Source organism: Bison bison, unplaced genomic scaffold (genome assembly GCF_000754665.1).
Source record: "Bison bison bison isolate TAMUID 2011002044 unplaced genomic scaffold, Bison_UMD1.0 scf7180017864259, whole genome shotgun sequence".
Lineage (NCBI taxonomy): Eukaryota > Metazoa > Chordata > Mammalia > Artiodactyla > Bovidae > Bison > Bison bison.
The window spans coordinates 635,194-653,599 of NW_011494831.1; the positions used below are offsets into that span (position 1 = coordinate 635,194).

The 18,406-nt window shown below is 36.3% G+C and overlaps 1 protein-coding gene across 2 annotated transcripts in view; it reads left to right on the forward strand.

Annotated features, from left to right (window-relative positions):
- Positions 1-18,406, forward strand: part of SPRED1 (sprouty-related, EVH1 domain containing 1) — a 119,278-nt gene that overhangs the window by 48,526 nt on the left and 52,346 nt on the right. For both annotated transcript variants that reach the window (XM_010847923.1, XM_010847924.1), the window contains exon 2: positions 11,603-11,777. In XM_010847923.1, the coding sequence (XP_010846225.1) occupies positions 11,603-11,777 (175 nt within the window). The remainder of the gene's footprint in view (positions 1-11,602; positions 11,778-18,406) is intronic.

Consider the following 18,406-nt stretch of genomic DNA (forward strand, 5'->3'; position numbering starts at 1 on the left):
CTTTGTGCATGATGTGCAAGGCTTGATACGGTAAGGTCTGGTAAGTTAGTTCAGTTCAGTCTCGCAGTCGTGACCAACTCTTTGTGACTCCATAAACCACAGCATGCCAGGCCTCCCTGTCCATCACCAACTCCCGGAGTCCACCAAAACCCATGTCCATCAAGTTGGTGATGCCATCCAACCATCTCATCCTCTGTCGTCCCCTCCTCCTCCTGCTCTCAATCTTTCCCAGCATCAGGGTCTTTTCCAATGAGTCAGCTCTTATCGGGTGGCCAAAGTATTGGAGTTTTGGCTACAATATCAGTCCTTCCAATCAACAACCAGGACTGATCTCCTTTAGAATGGACTGGTTGGATCTCCTTGCAGTCCAAGGGACTCTCAAGAGTCTTCTCCAACACCACAGTTCAAAAGCATCAGTTCTTCAGTGCTCAGCTTTCTTTATAGTCCAACTCTCACATCCATATATGACCACTGGAAAAACCATAGCCTTGACTAGATGGACCTTTGTTGGCAAAGTAATGTCTCTGCTTTTTAATATGCTGTCTAGGTTGGTCATCTTTCCTTTCAAGGAGTGAGCGTCTTTTAATTTCACGGCCGCAATCCCCATCTGCAGTGATGTTGAAGCCCAGAAAAATAAAGTCAGCCAGTGTTTCCACTGTTTGCCCATCTATTTCCCATGAAGTGATGGGACCAGACTCTCCTCATTCACTTTCATCAAGAGGCTCTTTAGTTCTTTTTCACTTTCTGCCATAAGGGTGTTGTCATCTGTGTATCTGATGTTATTGATATTTCTCTTGGCAACCTTGATTCCAGCTTGTGCTTCCTCCAGCCCAGCGTTTCTCATGATGTACTCTGCATAGAAGTTAAATAAGCAGGGTGACAACATACAGCCTTGACGTACTCCTTTTCCTATTTGGAACCAGTCTGTTGTTCCATGTCCAGTTCTAACTGTTGCTTCCTGACCTGCATACAGATTTCTCAGGCAGGTCAGAAGATGGTCTGGTATTCCGATCTCTTTCAGAACTTTCCACAGTTTATTGTGATCCACACAGTCAAAGGCTTTGGCATAGTCAATAAAGCAGAAATAGATGTTTTTCTGGAGCTCTCTTGCTTTTTCCATGATCCAGCGGATGTTGGCAATTTGATCTCTGGTTCCTCTGCCTTTTCTAAAACCAGCTTGAACATCTGGAAGTTCACAGTTCATTTATTGCTGAAGCCTGGCTTGGAGAATTTTGAGCATTACTTTACTAGCGTGTGAGATGAGTGCAAATGTGCAGTAGTTTGAGCATTCTTTGGCATCATCTTTCTTTGGGATGGCATTTATTTTATTTCTTACCTTTCTTTTGCTTATGCATGCCATCCTCTTTTGAACTTAATATTGGTCCTTAAATATGACATTACTCGTGTCATGCTCCTCATGCCCTCCATGGTGTGCACTTTGCCTTTTTCTACCTGATGATACTGCTATTTCAAAATCCACATTGGATATGAAAATTAGTCATTTCTTACCATGTACTCCCATCTTTGGTAACATATCTTTGTCCGCTAACTTAGGAGTTTCTATAAGCAAAGAAGCATAACTTTAAATTGTGTTTATGTGTGAAACATATAAATAAATGCTCGCTGGATAAGTGAATAGATGAGTGAGTACTAATGTGGTTATCTTCTGAATATCATCTGCCTTTATATTTAGCTAAGAAAACAAGTTACTGACTACACTGTGAAGTGCTGTATGATAAAATACTTCTATTAAATGCTTCCTTTTTCTCTTGTACCCAGTCTATGTAATAATATTTAATATTTGGATTATAATGTTTACTTAAAATATGCTAGCATGTGAGATGAGTGCAGTTGTGCGGTAGTTTGAACATTCTTTGGCTTTCCCTTTCTTTGGGATTGGAATGAAAAGTGACCTTTTCTAGTCCTCTGGCCACTGCTGTTTTCCAAATTTGCTGGCATATTGCGTGCAGCACTTTCACAGCATCATCTTTTAGGATGCTAGGTCCATAGTGGACTGGAATATGTTAGATGGATCCGTAGTGGACTGGAATACTACCTTTCTTAGCTTCCCTTACAGGTGGGTGTGCGTTGTGACAGTGTGATATAAACTGATATGTCCATATAACTATGTTTATTAAGATACTTTATTATATAAAGTTCATTATAATAACTTCCTAGGTATTTTCTCTGCCCATAGTCTGTCTTTGCTACATTTTTTTCCTGCATTTTGAAGCTGTGTAAGTCTTTATTGAACACTCTCCTTCCTCCTTTGGTAGGAAGCTTCTTAGATCAGGGCGTAAATGATGTGTATTGGCAACATTGTTGTAATAAGTGGTCAGTTTTTTTGGTGAAGGTATAATTGAAAACTGTTTAAAGTAATGTTAAATACATCAGTCAAGTTTTAAAAAAATGTGCACTTAGAAGTTTTAAAGCATGAAAAGGTAGGAAGTTGGGTTAAGCTTATGGAAAGTTGGGATGGAGAAATTATCTGGAACAAATCCACACTAAACCAGGATGGCCCCTATATACAAAGAGAAACTAATGAAAATAGATTGCAGTTCACCAACCCTGTACAGCAGCTATGAAAACCTGGTAGCTGTTCCTAGTGGAAACAAGGTCATATATAGCTGAGAAACAAAAACCAATTTGGATTTAACTTCTGGATAGTGGAAAAGAATGTGTGCTCTAATTTAGTAAATAACAGGAATACTTGCTCTGCCAGACATGGGTGATTTTAGGGACTTTCTTACTGTCACAGAAAATAGAATATTCTGTTTGCTAAAATGACTTTAAAAAGAAAACAAAGTTTTATCTCTTAATTGGATGTAAAAAGCTTTAAAATAGGTATGTATGAGATCTTGCAAAAAGTTGCCAGCACAAATCATAAAGGAAAGAAATGTTTGACCATGGTAAGATAAAAATTTCATTCTTCAATGGACATTAAAAAATAAAAGAAGCCATAGTTTGGAAGAAGATATATGTAATTCACATAACTGGCAAATGATTAGTATATGTAATATGAAGTATTTATGCAAATCAACAGAAAAGGACAACCTAGTTGACAATTGGGATAATATAGAAGAAATGAAGAGGGGATAGTTGAGTGAATATATCATATAATCAGCTTGGTAATCAGAAAGCTAGAGGATTCTCTGAGGGAGAAAAGAAACTGAAAAAGATTATCTTGTGTATTAGACTGTTGTTGTTTAGTCACCAAGTTGTGTTTGACTCTTTTGCCACCCCATGGACAGTTGCCCGCCAGGGTCTTCTGTCCATGGGATTTTCCAGGCAAGAATACTGGAATGGGTTGCCATTTCATTCTCCAGGAGATCTTCCTGAACCATGGATAGAACCTGTGTCTCTTGCATTGGCAGGTGGGTTCTTGGCAGGTGGGAGCCACCAGGGAGGCTGTTTTAGATTTAAAAATTCTTCTATAACTGTACTCTTTATTTGTTTTAAAAAATTGCCAAGTTGCATTTGAAAATTCAGTCATAATATGTATTTATTCACAAAATGTAGTAAAGTATAACTTAAGAATTATTCTGGATCATATATAATACGGTACTGCTATTTCAAAAGAAACTACATGGATCAATACAACTGAAGCAAAGTTTATCTTTGTGTTTGATCATCTTTTGCTCTATTGAAATAATAAATTCTAGATAATGAAGCTGATGACTGTTAAGAATTATAGATAATTATCTAATTAGAGATAGTTCAGAATACATCAACAGATCTTCTTGGCTTTTCTTCCAAAATAGAGCCCTGCCCCCCATCAGTCCATCCCTCTTTTGTCTGTTATCATTGTAGTTCAGTTCAACATTACCTCTCACTTAGACTTCTGCATTAATTGTGCAGTTCCCCTACTGTGAGTGAAGGATATATTTAATGTAGCTATTCAGATAAGATCAGAAATTAATGGTTGAGATACAGTTTAGATTTTGCATAAAATAAGGGAAACCAAGCAGTTTATTACAAGAGCATCTTCATTTCATTAGAATGAAAACTTGACTTGAAAAGTGGTTATTATGTAGTTCAGTACCAAAGGGACAAATAGAGCTTTAGATTTTAGCCATTTTGGAAAATAATATTAAATGGTTGTTGTCATATTTAACTTTGTATTTATTTGTTTTTGAAACAGCAAGCTTTTAAAAATTGACGTATTTTGTTTGCTTTGTTTTTTTTTGTTTTTTTGTTTGTTTATTTTTGTATTTTTTGCTAAGCCACGCGGCATGTGGGATCTTAGTTCCCCAACCAGGGATCAAACCAATGTGCCCTTTGGTACAAGTGTGGCATCTTAATTACTGGACCACTAGAGAAGTTCCTAATTGACATGTGGTTGAGTTATAATATTATGTTAGTTTCAGATATACAGTGTAGTGTTTCAGAGTTTTTGTAGATTGTATTTCCTATAGATTATTACATGATAATATGTATAAGTCCCTGCACTATTCAGTATATCCTTGTTGCTTATCTGTTTTACATATAGTAGTTTGTATCTGTTAATCCTATACCCTAATTTGTCCTTCCCTCTCCCGTTTGATAACCACAAGTTTATTTTCTGTATCTGTGAGTCTGCAGCACATGGCATTATTTTACTATTTTATGACTGAGTTATATTCTTTTTTATATATAATATGTGTGTGTGTGTGTGTGTGTGTGTGTGTGTGTGCATGAACACTCAGTTGCTCAATCGTGTCCTATTCCCGTGGACTGCCATCAGGCTTCTCTGTCTATGAAATTATCTAGGCAAGAATACTGGAGTGAGTTGCATTTCCTACTCCAGGGGGTCTTTCTGACCTCGGGATCAAATCTGTCACTTTTGTGTCTCCTGCACTGGCAGGCTGATTCTTTACCACTATGCCACCTGATTAGTGTTTGTATATAATATGTTAGCATATGTTATATACACACACTATCTCTTCTTAATCTAGTCCTATTGTTGATTGGGCACACTTGGGTTGCTTCTGTGTCTTGGCTATTGTAAATACTGTTGCTGTGATCATTGCGGTACATGTATTTTTTCAAATTAGTGTATTCATTTTTTCCAGGTATATACCCAGGAATGGGTTATAAGGTAGTTTTTTTTTTAGTTTTTTGAGGAACCTCCATACTAGTTTCTATAGTGGCTGCACCAGTTTACATCCCTACCAGCAGTATACAAGGGTTCCTTTTCTCCACATCCTCTTCAACTTTTTAGATAAATCAATGGGAACAAATGCTTTTCAACTGTTTTAAAGAAGATCCAGAATAAAATTCTGAGATTTTGACAATAAGAGTAGATTGTCAAGTAGCAGCTGTTGTCTCAGAGACTAACAGATTGCAAATATGATACCAGAGAGAGTAAAAATCCAACAAATGCTAGAATTTTAATTCCATGATGGAAAATACTATTTTTCTTTGTTTTCCACATTTACTAGAGTGGGCATCTATTGTTTACATGACCAGAAAAAAGAAAAACATTTATTGTTATTTTAAATAGGAGACTGATTTCGTTCCTTGCTCTTAAGTCCCATTTATCTAAGGAGTGGACTACAAACAGATTTTTATATGCTACAAGGCAGAGTATGATAAAGTTTGTAAGAGCTGCCACTAATGTCTTTGGGAGTGGTTGCGTATTTGAAACAAAAGAGTTAGTGATTTTATGTGGGAGAACAAGATGACATTTGATTAAAAGCACAGGTGAAAAGATTTAACTGTGGCACTCGGAAGGGTCTGTCAGCTCTCCTCCGCCCCAACATTTACTAAACAGCTTGAAAATTTTTGTGTTAAGTATTCTAGTCGTAGGTCTTAAACTTGAAAGCTGAATTGTTAAATTATAAGCTGATGTTTGTATATGAAATATACAAACTTATACAAATATACAAATGTACAAATTTATTTACATAAGCTTCCGGAGTACTTTAAAGTTTGAATGATCAACTTGGATTAATAAGGGAAACATTTATTTGGTTTGCTTGAAAACATGAGATTCAAAAAAAAGTTTATGTAAGTTATTAGCCAGCTTTAAAACCTCTTTGTTGTATTAAGGTGAACTATGAATCAGGCAACCTTATTTTTTCAGTAATGAAATCTTTATTTTATCTAACTTTCCTAGAAAGGGCAACACATCTCTTTTAGGTGGCACTCTGATAAAACAAAAACAAATTGGGAATAGTGAGGGGAATTATGTCAGGGAGTCTTTTGTTTAAAACATATTCTTACACTTATAAGTAACATTCTAAAATTTTTACAGTATTTTGAGTAAAGCCAAGATATAGTTAAAATGTGATTTTTTAATTTATTTAAATTACTTTTATCAGTATTATAATACTTAAGGGACTAGATCTGATAGAGTGTCTGATGAACTATGGAAAGAGGTTCGTGACGTTGTACAGGAAACAGGGATCAAGACCATCCCCAAGAAAAAAAAATGCAAAAAAGCAAAATGGCTGTCTGAGGAGGTCTTGGAAATAGCTGTGAAAAGAAGAGAAAAGGAGAAGAAAGTTTTACCCATTTGAATGCAGAGTTCCAGAGAATAGCAAGGAGAGATAAGAAAGCCTTCCTCAGTGATCAGTGCAAAGAAATAGAGGACAACAATAGAATGGGAAAGACTAGAGATCTCTTCAAGAAAATTAGAGATACCAAGGGAAGATTTCATGCAAAGATGGACTCAGTAAAGGACAGAAATAGTATGGACCTGACAGAAGCAGAAGATATTAAGAAGTGGCAAGAATACACAGAAGAACTGTACAAAAAAGATCTGCATGACCCAGATATCCACGATGGTGTGATCACTGACCTAGAGCCAGATATTCTGGAATGTGAAGTCAAGTGGGCCTTAGAAAGCATCACTATGAACAAAGCTAGTAGGGGTGATAGAATTCCAGTTGAGCTATTTCAAATCATCTTTCAAAAAGAAAGATGATGCTGTGAAAGTGCTGCACTCCGTATGCCAGCAAATTTGGAAAACTCAGCAGTGGCCACAGGACTGGAAAAGGTCAGTTTTCATTCCAACCCCAAAGAAAGGCAATGCCAAAGAATGATCAAACTACTGCACATTTGCACTCACCTCACACGCTAGTACAATAATGCTCAAAATTCTCCAAGCCAGGCTTCAGCAATATGTGAACCGTGAACTTCCAAATGTTCAAGCTGGTTTTAGAAAAGGCAGAGGAATCAGAGATCAAGTTGCCAACATTCGCTGGATCATCGAAAAAGCAAGAGAATACCAGAAAAACATCTATTTCTGCTTTATTGACTATGCCAAAGCCTTTGACTGTGTGGATCACAATAAACTGTGGAAAATTCTGAAAGAGATGGAATACCAGACCACCTGACCTGCCTCTTGAGAAATCTGTATGCAGGTCAGGAAGCAACAGTTAGAACTGGACTTGGAACAACAGACTGGTTCCAAATAGGAAAAGGAGTACGTCAAGGCTGTATATTGTCACCCTGCTTATTTAACTTCTGTGCAGAGTACATCATGAGAAACATAGGGCTGGAAGATGCACAAGCTGGAATCAAGATTGCTGGGAGAACTGTCAGTAACCTCAGATATGCAGATGACAACACCCTTATGGCAGAAAATGAAGAGGAGCTAAAGAGCCTGGAGAGTGAAAAAGTTGCCTTAAAGCTCAACATTCAGAAAACAGATCATGGCATCCGGTCCCATCACTTCATGGGAAATAGATGGGGAAACAGTGGCTGACTTAAGTTTTTGGGGCTCCAAAATCACTGCAGATGGTGACTGCAGCCATGAAATTAAAAGAAACTTACTCCTTGGAAGGAAAGATGACCAACCTAGACAGCATATTAAAAAGCAGAGACGTTACTTTGCCAACAAAGGTCCATCTAGTCAAGGCTATGGTTTTTCCAGTGGTCATGTATGGATGTGACAGTTGGACTATAAAGAAAGCTGAGCACTAAAGAATTGATGCTTTTGAACTGTGGTGTTGGAGAAGACTCCTGAGAGTCCCTTGGATTGCAAGGAGATCCAACCAGTCCATCTCAAAGGAGATCAGTCCTGGGTGTTCATTGGAAGGACTGATGTTGAAGGTGAAACTCCAATACTTTGGCCATGTGATGCAAAGAGCTGATTCATTGGAAAAGATTCTGATGCTGGGAAAGATTGAGGGCAGGAGGAGAAGGGGATGACAGAGAATGAGATGGTTGGATGGCATCACAGACTCAATGGACGTGGGTTTCGGTGGACTCCCAGAGTTGGTGATGGACAGGGAGGCCTGGCATGCTGCGGTTTGTGGGGTTGCAAAGAGTCAGACATGACTGAGTGATTGAATTATACGATAATTTTGGAGAAACTGAGAAATGAAAGGAAAATACTTAATTTTACCATCCTAAAATAACTGGCAGTGTTTTTATGTATTTTCTAATAATCTTACAGTTTTATATTTTTAAAATATAAAATATGCTAAGAAACATTATACAGATTGTAAATGAGAATTAGTAATAATCACAGATGATAAAATAAGAGTCTGTGCTCTGAGGAGTATAACTGCTTCTGCACTCAAGTTAAAATGTACTCTGATCTTCTAAATTGGGTTATTTTACTCCTTAGATTTCTCCAGTCTTGCAGAATCTAGTATAAAATTCTCAGTTTCCAGTTTACTACATAATCAGGTGAGAAGAGTCAGGATCCTGTAGTGAAATAAACACTTAAATGATTATTGGGACCTTGAATTTTGGTTTTGATCAAAGTTCCACCTTGTGACTTTGTAACTTCACTGAACCTCAGATGTGCTGAGCTTTAAATGCATGAGTTCAATTCACAGATATATAATTTGAAGCAGATACGTCTAAGATAATGTGCTGTTTCTGGATATCCTTTGATTAAATTCTTGGTTAACCAAATAACCTTCATTTACTATTACTTCTATCCCGCCCAGCTTCTTGGGATGGTACTTGTTCCAGCTTAGCCCATGAGGAGGATTAGAATTAGATACCTAATTCAGTCTGGTCTTTATGTACCCATACCTCCTCTGGCCAATTCTCTGAATGGAAGATTTTTAACAGTTGAGCCCAGATAGGTAGGAATCAGAGCCTGTAAGTAACTGAATCATAAAAAGCTTAGAATGGTCATATGTAAATTTAAAGACTTTTAGAACTTCTTTGCAAAGAATTATTTTGACCCTAGTAATTAATAGAGAATTATGTTTGAATTTGCAATTTTCCCCCCCAGCTCCTACCTGGCTTTGAATTACCAGTATGACAAATACTTCAATTTTAAAATCTTTGTTGTAGTACTAATAATAAACTTAAAACGATACACAGAGTCGCACACGACTGAATGACTAAGCACAATAATACATAAGTGTTTATTAGGTGTTAGGCTTTGTTTTAGTTTATTAAAGGTGGGTATTGTAACTCTCTCAAGGACATATAGGTAAGATGCTGAGCTAGGATCCAACTTTATAATGAAGTTTGACTTTAGACTTCTTACTCGACCAACACCGTGCAACTTTAAAAGAATACAACTCTCTGACAGAAAACCACTTGTGTTATGAAATATGAAGAACTTCTAAAAATCAGTAATAAAAGGCAACATAATACAAAATAAGCGACTTAAAAAGAAGGCATACAAATGGCCAGCCAGCATATGAAAAAAAAGCACGACGTCACGCATTCATATACTTACTACAGTGAGTATGGTTTAAAAAGTTGAAAACACCAAATGCTGGCACAGATGTGGAGTAACTGAAACTATCATACGTTGTTGATAGGAATGTAACGGTCCAGTCACCTTGGAAAACAGTTTCTTATATAGTTAAATATACTCCCCTATGACTCATCAATTCCATTCCTAGGTAATTATTCAAGAGAAATGAAAACATCTACAAGAAAACATAAGAATGTTTATGAAAGCCTTATTCATAATAGCCAACACCTCGGAACATGAATTGTGATGCATATTTATTTATTCAGTGAGAGGACTGACTACTTAGTGTTGACAGAGAATGAAGCCCTCATGTGACAACACAATAAGTGAAGGAAGTCAGATAGGGAGGGTGCAAGTGGTGCTTCTGTTTGATTCCATACATAAGAAGGCCCAGAGCAGGCAAAACTAATGTGTATATTGGAAACCTTGTGTAGCAGTGGTTACCTTGGTTACCTATTTGATGGGCAGGAGGCCTCAGGGAATTTTCTGGAGTCATGAAAATGTTCCTTATCTTGATGTTGGTTGTGTAGATGTGTATGTTTGTCAGAATTTGTGAAATTTTATACTTAATATCAATATATGTGATTATATATAGAGTATACAGCTCAGTCAAATAAATGTCGATATATAAATATATAAATATATATATATTTATATATTATATATATATATTTATATATATATATATATATAAAAATATAAAATAGAAAAAAAACAAGTGAGACCCAGAGTGCTCAGAGGCACTCTGACAACAGAAGAGACAACTGGCAAAGAACATTCAGAGATATTAAGTAGCACAGAATTATTATGTTGCACCTCAGTTGATAGTTGTAATAACCAAGACATGTGTAATTTTCAGTGTAATTTTCTAAGAAACTCAGTGTAATTTTCTAAGAAATTGGCAAGATATTTGACTTTTAGAAAGAATATAATGATTATTGTATTAGAAGTTTTAGAACTAAAATGCTTAGATGTCAGTTATCTAGAACATTACTATATGAAACATTTCTTAGATTTTATGTAAAAAATAGTTGTGGAATATTAGGAAGTAATTCTGAATGGAACTGGAATGTGGTGTACCTCAAGAATAGTTTGCCAAAAAGAGAGCATGAAAAGACCAATTTGCCTGATGGGTTAATAAAACATTTCTTTATATATGTTTGTGTGGTTTAGATTTCTAGTTGTTAGGGAAAAATTGAAAATGTACCTGAGCTAAGCATGTTTGTTTCAGCATTTTGTTTATAATATATTTCAGAAATGTTAGAAGCATAGAGGTGTCACAATTAAATGTGCTAGAATACAACAGTATTTTGTCTGGTTGTATGCTAGGAGACGGACGTACATAGACAAGTTTGATGGTAGTCTCTGTAGTTTGTCTTTGCTACTGCCAAGTCACTTCAGTCGTGTCCGACTCTGTGCGACCCCATAGACGGAAGCCCACCAGGCTCCCCCGTCCCTGGGATTCTCCAGGTTGCCATTTCTTTCTCCAGTGCAGGAAAGTGAAAAGGGAAAGGGAAGTTGCTCGGTCGTGTCCGACTCTTGGCGACCCCATGGACTGCAGCCTATCAGGCTCCTCCGTCCATGGGATTTTCCAGGCAAGAGTACTGGAGTGGGGTGCCATTGCCTTCTCCAAGTTTGTCTTTAGGATCCTTCATTACTTGTTCCGTGGCAATCAAATTTGCTTGAACTACTCAAGTGGTGGAATAAGAGATCTGTAGTCTTTTATTGTGAGATTGATCTTCAAAATAAAAGTTAACCTCTAAGTTAGTTACTCTGGGTTTTGACCTTTTTCAATTAGATTACTTTCTCTGGACTGTCATGGAAGTAGTAAACACTTAGGTACCACACGTTAAGTGATGTGGTCTTTGGTTTCTCAAAGAAGACTGACATATTGGCTGGTTTTTTGTTTATGGAAAAGCTAATTTCTAATCTTTGCATCTATTTTAGTAATAGTTATGCACGAGTGCGAGCTGTGGTGATGACCCGGGATGACTCAAGTGGTGGATGGTTACCACTTGGAGGGAGTGGACTAAGCTGCGTCACTGTCTTCAAAGTCCCTCACCAGGAAGAGAATGGCTGTGCTGACTTTTTTATCCGTGGAGAGCGACTCAGGGACAAAATGGTAATGAATAATGCATCTTTTGCTATAATTTTAAGTTGTACAGAATGAATTTTCTGTAAAATTATGATTAGTATGCTGTTATTTATGGCAATTGTTTTTGTCCTAGATTGATGATTGTTTCTGTAACTCTTTTAAAGACAGCACAGTATGCCTGTTTTCTTTGCATGTGGGACTGGTATTATTGTACACATGTTGAAGGGGAGCTGCTTTTCTGATTAGGTTTAATGCAAGAACATTTATGAATAGTCCCCCTAGTTTTAAACCAGGTGCACTTTCTCGCCTTCTCCCCACTGTTACTTAAATTGGAGATTGGCGCTATAGTCCACAGGCCAAATCCAGGCCTGTCGTGTGTTTTTTACAGCCCATGAGTTAAGAATGGATTTTGCATGTTTAAATGACTGAAAAAAATCAGTAATGGTTTATGAACGTGAAATTCAAATTTCAGTGTCCATAAAAAAATGTGTTGGAACATAGCCAAGCTCATTTGTTAACGTTTTGTCTGTGGCTGCTTTCACACTGCAGTGATAGAGTTGAGTAGCTGTGGATATCTGGCCCCTACTCTAGACTCTTGTGTTCTCAGATTCATGCTCCCTTCATCCTCTATCAGCCGAGGCTCATCATGTGACTAGTAGGTGGCCATCCTAGGTTATAACTCTACTATCTTCTACACAGATAAGTGTTTCCTTACATTCATATGTTTTAAATTTTGAATCCAACCTTTGGTAATTTTAGGCATCTACTCTCTTAATTAGTGTAGAAAACTGTTTCTCCTTTATATCATTTATGAGCCGAAAAATAATCATATCTGAGAAGCTGAGAAATGTTAATGTCATTTCTGCATCAAGCAGAACTTAGAAAATGAGAATAAAGTTCTCAAAATTTCCAAGGCTCTTGAAAATAGCTAGAATTCCCTTTAACTATTAATATGTATTTGTAGACTGCTTTGTGAGCTCATTCAGCATCTATAATATTATTTCTATTGAAAATGTGTTTTAAGTTTTGAATAATATTCATATATAAATATTTTGAATGAACCTACTTTTAATTTTGATTCTTGGTTTCTGCATATTTTTTACTCCTGAATTATTTCAGTAATTTAAAAGGTTAGCTAACTTGTCTGTGCTCCAGTTTCTGTCTCAGTTAAATCTGATTTAATGACTTCCCTAAATCATCTTGAAAGACTTTTAACTCTTAATTTTTTACAAATTTAGGATTCCCTTCTGACGATGTATCTCAGTTAATCAGAATGTGGTTTTAGGCTTATAAGAAACCCCAGTTGAAGTCAGAAGTATGTATAATAAAGTTAACATGTCATCTCTAAAAGTGTAAATGTTTAAATGTGGTTCTGACCTTGGATAACACACTGCCCAGCATATACTGATGCTTATTTAAAATATAGCCTGTAGACTTCTAAGAAAGAGCCCATGGTGACCTGTACTTACATGTAATGCTTTTTGTCCAAGCTATTGATGACTGGGAAGTGTTGGAGAAGTTGTAGGTTTTAGAAACTGAGTAAAACAGTCACAGTCTAAGTGGTTAAAGAACCCACCTGCCAGTGCAGGAGATGTAAGAGATGTGGGTTCGATTCCTGGGTCAGAAAGATCCTCTGGACGAGGGCATGGCAACCCACTCCAGTATTCTTGTCTGGAGAACCCCATGGAGAGAGGAACCTGATGGGCACCAGTTCATAGGGTAGTGAAGTCAGACACGACTAAAGTGACTTAGTACACAGCACACAAAGGCATTTCTTAATAGTAGAGATGGAAAAAGAGAAGAAAGATATCAAAGGTGGAGAAAGAATTGGAGAAAAACATCTTGCTGAGAAAGCATAAGAACATGGAATGATGACCTAGATATGAAATAGAGAAAGAAAAAAATCAAAATGAAACAGAACCCAGTCAGCCCTACATATCCATAGGTTTCACATCTGTGGATTCAAACAACCACAGATGGAAAATATTTGGGAAAAGATTCCAAAAAGTGAAACCTAAATTTGCCTTGTGCTGCCAACTATTTACATAGCATTTACTTTATATTTGGTATTATCAATAATTTGGAGAATCATTTAAAATATATGGGAGAGGGGATGCATATGGTTATATGCAAATTCAATGCCATTATGTGAAAGAACTTCAGCATCTGCAGATTTTGGTGTCAGCAGGGGCCAAACAGACAAGGCAGATACTGGAACCAGTCCCCTATGGATACCAAGGGACTACTGTATTGGCCATATTAATGAATGTGGACAGTTTACTTGAAGGTAATTAAATAAGGAACCAAATTTGCATCACTAGGAGTGAAGGCTAGTCAGAGAATAAGCTCAGATTGATGTTTCAGGTGGTTGCTCAGAGTGTGATTTTTGACATAAAGCTTAGTGAGAATAAGCCTGGGATTTGGACATAATCCAAACTTACTTTCTGTGATGAGACATAAAAAAGTGCCTTTAACATAATCCTAAGGTGTAAAATAATAAACTAACAAGAAAATAGGTCCTTTTGATGGAAACACTGACCTAGGAATCATAACTGTTGTTTCAGTTAGCCGTTTCTCCTTGAGAAAGCTTACTGTTTGTGAAATAGGAAGGATAAATGTATCTCTGTGTAGGATTGCCTTATTTCTGTAGGGAATAGCTGTAATAAAGCATTTGAATTGTATGCTCAAATTGTATGATCAAAGGCAGAGCAATAATACATGGCTATAAATTGAAGATAGCAGTTTTGTGAAGTCTCAAGACAAATGGGAAGTGACACTGATATAAACATTAATTGGCCCCCTCTGCTGCATAATACACTTCTAAGATACTTCTGAAGCAGTTATAGAATTAAAATATGTATTCGTTTTCACTGCATTTTGAGGTCATTAATGTCCATTTCTATAGATATTTTTACCGATTGGTTTTAATTTAATCCATTTTTCTGGGTTCTAGTAATATAAAAAAGATGTTCACTGTGATGGTTGAATCCATAAGTTTGCAAAGTCTTCCCAAGTTAATGATAGTTTTCTTTAAAATCCTTCTTGATGATAAACTGCATTTTAATACTGTTCCTGTGTAATAATCATTTAAAAAATACTGCTAAAAAAACTCTGTTCTCTGTTCATTTTGTCTGTTGGTGACATCTTAGAATCTTCTACCTTGGGTGAATTCTAGAAATAAAGTAAGATACCTGCCCCTCATACCTCAGGAAAAAACTTAGGCCCTTTAAGAAAGAATAGGTAATTATTAATGAGGTGCCTATAGCCACTGGCATAGCTAATAAATACTAGATATTTTAAAGAGGGCTTATAATAGTCAAAATACTGGTAATAGTGGTGAAGATGAAAGATAACTTTTCTGAAGAGTGAAAGAAGTATTTGGTAGAAAGTTTTTCCAGTCTTAGGTTTACAGTACTTGTTTTAAAAATGTCCTATTATGCTTCCCAGAGGCTTATATTTCACTCTTTTTTGTTTGTTTATTTTGTTTTAATAAGAAAAGGAGCACAAATCGAGAAAGCTGATGAGGACTTTTTCAGAAAGGTGACATTTTGTATAATTGGCTTGGTACTCATTCATTCATTTATTCATAGTGAACTGAAATTATTTCCTATGATGCTTGCCTATAACTTGCTTGTTTTTGTGAGTTTATTTCCAAGTTGACCTTTTGATGATCTACATTAGAGCTTCCCAAGCTGTATGCCATGAATAGATATAAGTGGCAGGAGCTGCCCAGGCTGGTTACCTCTTAACCACGAGGTTCCTCCTCTTTCCTGATTGCCTTATAATTGTTGTTCTTCTGAGTACGCCTGATGAAGTTGGAAAGCACTGCTTTATGTAATTGGCTTTCATACTTTGTTGATAATTCAGAGAAATTTTTAAAAACACTAGGCTTTGGTGGTGTAGCCCAAGATAATGAAAGTACTATCTTTCTCCCAGACACTTGGAGATAGATACATAGAGTGGTCTCTGACAAGCATATATTCTCAGAACCCTTTTCTTGATATGTATGAGTTGTATCCTGTGTTTGCTTCTAAATCTTTATAGCTTTAATTTCTCCCTTAAATGCCAACTAAAACTTAACTGTTAATTTGTACAGATAATCTTTACTATAGAGCTTTAGATTCCCCATGATAGAAACTCTCTTTTGTATTCATTTTTATATAGTTGCTCTTCTCTATTAGTGTGACATTTTTATTTTATAGGCTGACATTTTATCAACTTACAATATATATAGGTTAAATTGTTTGACTGTTTTTAGTTGAATTTTATATGATTAGAAAATCTAAAACATTAAATTATAGCACATTTTAAAGTCTTTATAAGTACCTGAATAAACTTTCAGTAATATCAAAATTTTGCTAAAACATTGCCTTCTAAACAAAGTTTTAAATAACTTTGGGGATCTAAATTAGCAATTCTTAAGCTTTTGTAGTAGGACAATAAAATACTATATATTCACTAATTAATGTTATTGTGCTTTTTAAAACATACTGTGCCAAGAGATGACAAAAGTGAAGTAGGCTATGTAGAAAGATACAATCAGACTCTACAGCCCCTGGGTTACTTAATATGTTCTGTGGAAAATGGAAGAATTCACGGTGCAATGTTAAAGTAAATTAGAAGATAGCTATCATTATAAACTTAGAATTTATAAGAAATTTTTCTTCCTTGAAGAAAGAAAAAATAGGAAACATCAAGTTTAGAAAGTTGCCAAGGAGATTAAGTAATTTTTTTTGATTAATAATTAGGTTGTGGATAAAAAGTGGTTTATAAAAATTAAAATGCCTATGAAATGTGGCACTAGTGGTAAAGAACCTGCCTGCTAATGCAGGAGATGTAAGAGACGCCAGGGTCGGGAAGATCCCCTGGTGAAGGGAATGGCAACTCACTCCAGTATTCTTGACTGGAGAATCCCATGGACAGAGAAGTCCCGTGGGTAGACTGCAGTCCATAGGGTCGCAAAGAGTTGGATACAACTGAAGTGATTTAACACATAACACACACACGTGAGATAACAGTTATATTATTTAAAATGGTACATTTAAAAATATTTTGTTCTTGTTGCACTGGGTCTTTGTTACTGTGCATGGGCTTTCTCCAGTTGGAAGGAGCAGGGGCTACTCTTTAATTATCATATGCAGGCTTATCATTGCGATGGCCTCTCTTGTTGCAGAGTGTGGGCTCAAGGGTTTGCGGCTCACAGGCTGTAGAACTCAGGCTCAATAGTTGTGGTGCATGGGCCTAGTTGCCCTGCAGCATATGGAATCTTTCTCAACCAGGGATCAAACCAGTATCCCCTGCATTGGCAGGCAGATTCTTAACCACTGGACTACCAGGGAAGTCCAAAACTTTCGAACTTTTTAAAAATGGAATTTCTTACAGTTATTAGAGCTTAAAGCAAAATTAGAGTATTTGTTTTTTAGAAAAAGAGTAAAGTGATTATAACATAGCAGTAGCTTCATTAAAAATGAGACTTATTTTCCTTACCACCATGGAAAGCCCCAAAAGAACAGGGAAACATCTTTGTACCTTGGATTGAACTTTATAAAAGTACAGAATAACAGTTTACTACTTAGCTTTTTCCACTGTGCCAACTGTGAATTTTTCCATTGTGAAACTTCAGTCCTTCACAGTACTCTTCTCCCTCTAAAAATCAATTCCATTAATTAGCTCTCCCCTTAGGAACTCAGCAGCTCTCTCTCAAAAGAGACTGGTTCTCCTGTTCACCATAATACTAGAGAGTTAGGGAAATGAGTGGGCTGGGCGTAGAGGTAGTGTCAGCATTTTGTTCCTTATTCTCCTCACAGAAAGTTCTATATAACCCACACACTTAAATTTTTTATTGATACTCTCTGTACCATTCAGAACACCATCCTTTAGCTTTTATTTTCATCTACTGATCTTAGAAATTCCCTCTCAATGCCAGCTTTTCCACATTGGACCCTCAACATCATTTCTTGGCTACTTTACTTTTCTTCTGGTCTTCATTTTATCAGGTTACTCTTCTGGATCTGCTTGTTACCAGAATTTTGTGGTTTCATGTCATTTCTGTTTTATTTCCCACCCCTTTCTGTACAGTTTCATGCTTACTGTATTATCCGTGTGTCCCATTTCACTAGATTTCTTCTGACTTTAGTATCTTTTATTTCTTTTTTAATCCAATGTGAATTTTCCTTGTAAATCATTTAAACCACCCATTTATACACATTTCAGTGGACAATATGTTGCTGAGTTTTAATCTTACCTTACACTAAAGGAATATCACTGAATCCACGTTACTAAAAGGGAAAGTTCAGTATTTAAAGATGAGTCTTTCATGTAATAGCTATATATTGAGCATCTATTTGCTAGATATCACTGTTCTAGGCACTGGGGATATGTAAATGAATGAAGACAGAAACCTCAGTTCAGAAAAGGCTTCTAATATTTTTTCAAAGCACAGTTTTACCTCTTTCTAACTTTTATATTGCTTACAATACTGAACTTTCTAAAGCTTGTGTCTGATAATTCCTTTAGTAGTTCCCCTCAGTTTCCTAGAGACAATTTCATCTCCTTAATTTCACCACAATAAACTTGTACAATCTGACCCTTACGTCTTTGAATCTATCTGCTTGTTTCCCAAAGGCAACATTTCTGCGATATTGCCTTACTGAATT